The following is a 6,000-nucleotide window of genomic DNA, read 5'->3' as shown; positions in this document are numbered from 1 at the left end:
AAATACGACCCTAATGGCAGGGACTTGAGTATGATTTCGAGTGCTTTATCCTTCATCGACGACGATCGTGCTTTATTCTTCATGCTTCATCCTGACTTGAGCAGACTTGAGTATGATTTCAAGCACTGGAAATACGACCCTAATGGCAAGGGCTTGAGTATGAGTGCTCACTGCAATCAAGTCCTGACTTGAATATTGAGTAGAGTTCTAGAATACGACTCTTAGTAACCATTCTTTTGTGAAAACAATTTTGGCATCATCATCTTTTAGACATTTAATTTTAATTTTAAGACATTTAATGACCAACTTGTACTGTCCCAATTTTTCAATCTTCAGATACAATGAAGTCATCCTTATAAGATACTAATAATAAAGATCTATCAGCAATCAGCATTAAAAAAATAGTCAATTTTATTCATTTAGTACGAAAAAAAATTTTACATTTTTGACCAACTTTTACTGTCCGGATTTTTTCGTTTCATACAATGAAATGATCCCTTTATGAAACTGAGTCGATCAGCACTAAAAAAAATTAGATCTACTTTATTCATTTTCATGGAATACTCACGCTTGACCAAAAAATTCACTATGCCAAAATTGTTTTCACAGAAAAAGACGTAATGGTTCCTAAGACAGTTTCCCCATACTGTTCCATTAAAAAAAACACTGCATAAACGACTTTTTAATTAAAAACGGCCGGGTTAAAATTATCACGAATATATGGACAAAGAAGCTGATCGGAGTGGAGGAGGCGAAGGAAGTTGGCGGGAGCGTTGGTGAGGGTCCATAGTCTCTGCCTACTCCAGTGGGAGATAAATATATATTATACACGCCTCCACTGTGCGCTACGCCATAAACCTATTATTTAACATAAAGGTGAAGAATTTTTGTGTATAAAAATATGTTTTGGAATACATAAAGTATTTTGTCTACACCGACCTTCATACATTATTTAAATTTACCAATAAAAGCGTCGCAGTAATTAACTAACTTCGTGTCTGTAACAATTGTTAAAAGTTTTTTCTATGGACTAAAAATCGTATAACAAAACTTCAAGTGATATATAGGATAATACCTCCATAGAAATCACGGATAGGCAAAAAAATAAACGCACAAAAAAAAAACAAAACGGTTCGTTTTACTTACAATTACAAAACTGTTTCTTTTAAATACACTACCGCAGTAAAGTAAGTGTTAGTAATATCAGAATTCGAAGTGTAAATAAAAAATTTATTGGAACAAAATGCTACTGCTAACCATATCATGTCATATGTTTATGCAGAGACGTACCCAAACGTGTCAAAAGCCCAATATTAAAAAGTCACAAACCAAATTCTTTTCTCAAAGATTTTTCATCGTTTTTGGCCAGCATCAAACTGTTAATGTTTGAGATGGACCACCACCAATATAAATTTTGAGTATCTATTTTATACGTAAAAGGTGAACTACGAGAAGAAATAATTGCACGTGGTCCATCCAGGTGAACCAGCTAGGTGGTCCAAGGGCAAGAAGTGGTTTTTAGTTTTCTCACTTTCTTTGATTTTTTTAGTCAAAAAATATGAATCAACAAGGATAATTATTAAACAATTTGATGGTTTTCTAGAAAAGCGGCGTATCACAAAATCAACCTATCTTTGTTTACAAACAATTGAAGCAAATTTAGCCTGCAAAGCAGAGAAGTCAAAGGCCAGGTTCGTGTTGTCACGCGTTAATTTTAACCAATAAAAACCTCTGTGTTTTTTGCACAATAATTTTTTTCCCATTCTAAAGTGTCACGTGTTATATTATTGTAATATACCTAGTTATTTTAAAAGACTTGTTATTTATAGGCAACACAAGGACGTAAGACCTAGCTATCCATAATACAGGGCATCCTAGTTTGGGAGCTAAGAACATCTCTGTACTATTTTTCTGTGTTTTGCAATAAAGATAACGAAAGAAAGATATTATAAAGACAAGTACCAAATTATATTTGACAAATGTCAAATATTTTGCTATTCTTGAAAAGCAGCAAATCATCAAAAAAAACAAATATCTTAATAAATTCGAACCCGAGACATATGCAACAGAAATACAAAAATTCCGAATTTCAAATAGAGGTAGTATCCACTCAATCTGTATTACTTATAGTTTACATGATCTTCTGTATTCGATATCTCGATACCTCTAATGGACACTACGCCAACTTAATTATTTGATCATCTCTATTTTTATTTTGCTTCTTTTTTCACGAAATTCGTTTTTTTTGTTCGAATATTGTTTTTTTTTGTTTCTTTATATTTTTCAAAATTCGGGGAGCATAATATTAGTAAACAAAATAAGGCTGTTTATATTAAAATCAGAAAATGATCCAAAATTAAGTTGGCGTAGTGTCCATTAGAGGTATCGATCTGGTAATTAGTTGGTATTATGATACTGTACGCACAAAGTTCCGTAAACTGAACATTTTTGTAAAAACTAGTTTTTGTTACGTTAAAAGCAATGGCTTAATCACGGTTGATATTCTTGAACATTACATTTGCGTTTTTTTATTATTTTGTTCGGCAACGAACACGTCTTACAATTATTTATTATTTTAAGTATTTATCCGGCCACATTGGCTCTCATAAGCGTTATGCTTATCCATCCCAAAACCTCCCCTAGCATTTTTTTTTCATTTAACATGTGCTCCGTTAAACTATTCAACGCCACGTGGATCTCTGATTGCTCTGACCACTTTGGTATCTGGGATTTTGTCCCGGACTATAATATCCTTGACGATTATGGTTAACGCCTTGCCCTTGGTGACCTTGTCTATTGGAATTATAGCCTTGAGAATGTCCTTGATTTTGATTGTTGTATCCTTGACTTTGACCGCTGTATCCGCCACGTCTGTTCTGCTGATAGCCGTAGCTCTGATTCTGGTTTCTATTTTGTCCGAATCTTTCGGGGCCTGACTGGTTGTATCCGCTTCGTGATTGGCCCTGATAGCCTTGAGGACTCTGGCTGTAGCTTTGATGGTTGCTTTGGTTCTGGCTGTAGCCCTGATTGTAGCCCTGGTTGAAGTTCTGTTGGGAGCCGTGGGCTACGTAGCCGGTTCGGTAAGGTCCGAACGATTGTGAGCGATCTGTAACAATGGATGAAAGGTTCATTTAAAATTCTAATAATTGTAAAACGTAAAGTTGTATAACTTAAGTAAGTTGTAAACTAAAGTTTATAGAATTATATCTATTTGGTAAGTTTTATTGAAATCTGATAACGGAAAGTAGGTGAAATCTAAAAATTTTAGTCTTTCCCCTGGTGTAAAACAATAATTTTTAAATGGGGAAGGCTTTATACCACGGTTGGTAATAATAACGCAATCTATAATTGGGTTGGCCAAAAAGATCGGGAGGGACGGAGGTATTAACAAAATATTTGATAAAACGTAGTTACAACGAGCTACTAGTAATAAAAGTGTAACTTGTAGTGTACACTTTTATTCATATACACGCACGCACGCACGCCCGAATGGAAACCGAGCTGTACCGACTTACTTTAAACTAAGAATGAAATTAATACAAAGATCGAACACTCTGAAAAAATTCCTTCTATCCAGCCGGCTTCGAACCGATGTATAGATGGAGCTACGACTAAAAAGTCGTTGAAAAACCAAATATCCGTCCGCTGGTTCGTTCCGTGGCTTAGTTGGTATAGCGTCTGACACGATAAGCTGGAAGACGTCGGTTCGAATTCGGCCGGATCGAAGGAATTATTTCTGAGTGTCGGATCTTCGTATTAATAATTATAACAAACTAGTGGAATAATTTCACAAAAAAATAATTGAATATCAATTCAATAAAAATTTAAAATGAATTTGTATTTATGATCATTAACTTCTCCAATGTTTTATTGAAGAAGTTAATGACCTGGTTTCCTATATTACAAGCCTCTGCTTAGTTTAGGTACCAGTCTCTTAAATACATAATGTGACTGAGTATGTTATATTTTGATACTAATATAACTATTATGTTTGTGGAGAATTAAAAGTTATTAATAAAAAAAAAGACCGTGCTGTATAAAAAAAAAATAAGTTGTCTTACTACGAAAAACCCAAAAGTTTGTGGAATCGGTTAACGGAAAGTAGGTGTAATTCAATAAACCAGGCTCATCCCCTAATTTGCTACACTTAAAGGTGGAATATTTTCTTCTTATTTCAATGGGGCCACTATTGAGGTACTCGCTTTACAACAAAAAAAAATCATCGAAAACGGTTCTTAAATGTGAGTAATCAAGTAACATACACAAAAAAATTCAGACAAATTGAGAACCTCTTCCTTTTTTTAAAGTCGGTTAAAAACAGAAAAGAACTCTGAACATTCGTTCCGTCACAAACCCACGGTGCCTTCCAGCTTCTATTAACTCTGTTTAAGGCTTCTGTAGTTAATTTCGACAATAATGACACACCAAATATATTTTATTCAATTATGTAAAATATATCTATTTTGCACATTTCCACTCACTGATGTCGTACGGTTAACTCATATGGGGTAACTCCACGGATGCCAATAGAGTCATGCTAATGCAAAAACGTGCCGTACGCATATTGGTTAGCTACTCTTTGTAGCGCAACGCATAATGATGATCTACTCACTCTACATATACGAAATTATAATGTACGTTAGAAATAATATTTCTTCATTTGGTACTGTAAATGTTTCTGGCATTCCACTTCGCCGTACCGGTCATTTGAGAACAGTCTCCCAACCCCCGCTGCAAGGCACTTGCAGAAAAAACCCGCGTGTCATCGGACCTGCTTACTATGAGCGTTTACCCGCTACTCTCAGGGTCGTATTCCAGAACTGTACTCAATGCTCAAGTCAGGATTTGAGCAGACTTGAGTATGATTTCAAGAACTGGAAATACGACCCTAATGACTTGAGTATGATTTCTAGTGCTTTGAATCATACTCAAGTCCTGACTTGAGCATTGAGTAGAGTTCTAGAATACGACTCTCAGACTTGAAACATCTGACGAAACATTTAGGCGCCGGCTTCAAGACCTTTTCTTGAAAAAATCTTTTTTACTCTGTAAATGAATTTTTTCTATTTCGTAATGAATGAATTTATTTCTATTCTAATTTTTACCGCATTGACATGCCCTTGTATAATTTTTATCAACTTATGACGATCCTTGATGGAGAATGATATTTGAGATGTAATTTAATGACAACAATATTATATAATGAATTGTTAATTTTCTAAATTGTGTATTTTTCTTATAATTTTCATTTTTGTCTAATGATCTCAATATAATTTCTTATACTTTGACATGTAGTGCAATTTACATTGTAATGCTATATTTGAGAAATAAATGAATCTGAATCTATAACCTACAAAATTTCTAACTGTAATATCATTAATTCCAGACTTCTCAGAACAGTAAATCTACCACAAACCACATGAAATTGTATATTTTCACATATTTTTCTTCAAAATTATGTCAACAGAATTTTTACAGGCGAGTTCGCCATTGTTCTTTCCACGCATCGAGTATATAACCAGAAATAGAGACGAAATAAGGGCCGTCCATCCCTGGCAACTCATCAGGCTAATGGGCCTTGTATCACTGTTTGCACTGAAATCACAAATTAAAAAGCTGAAAGTACAGCGCCAACAACTGACCTGTGTATACGTCTCCGTATATTCCAAAAATATTCTGTATTTATTGTAATAAAGATAATAAATATCTCTAATTATGGGGGGCTGTTCCATTCGGTGGTGTGGGAAAACAGCAAAACATCTAATTAGAAAACAAACAGAATCACATTTCATCAGTAATTAAATATGTAATTTTGCAATTGTCGTTAAACTGGTTGATTTGAAGTGAAACAATTCACCAATCGGTGTTGTAACCGTAATGATTTGGCAGAATAGTTTTCAAACAAATTAAATGACATTTCGTCTCTATTTCTGGTTATATACTAGATGTTTACACGTGACTTGTATCCGTGAAACAACCTACGAGGGCATTACCCTGAAC

The 6,000-nt window shown here is 34.4% G+C and overlaps 1 protein-coding gene across 1 annotated transcript in view; it reads right to left on the bottom strand.

Moving 5' to 3' along the window:
* Window positions 1–2,390: 2,390 nt before the first annotated feature.
* The window catches only part of LOC113239926 (5'-3' exoribonuclease 2 homolog), a 39,611-nt gene continuing 36,001 nt past the window's right edge, over window positions 2,391–6,000 (bottom strand). Inside the window, exon 17 of the mRNA XM_026477085.1 lies at window positions 2,391–3,106. Coding sequence (XP_026332870.1) covers window positions 2,682–3,106 — 425 coding nt within the window. The 3' untranslated portion in view covers window positions 2,391–2,681. The remainder of the gene's footprint in view (window positions 3,107–6,000) is intronic.

Source organism: Hyposmocoma kahamanoa, unplaced genomic scaffold (assembly GCF_003589595.1).
Source record: "Hyposmocoma kahamanoa isolate Upper Pololo Valley unplaced genomic scaffold, ASM358959v1 117, whole genome shotgun sequence".
In the NCBI taxonomy this organism is placed as follows: Eukaryota; Metazoa; Arthropoda; class Insecta; order Lepidoptera; family Cosmopterigidae; genus Hyposmocoma; species Hyposmocoma kahamanoa.
This window is presented reverse-complemented; position numbering and strand designations above follow the sequence as displayed.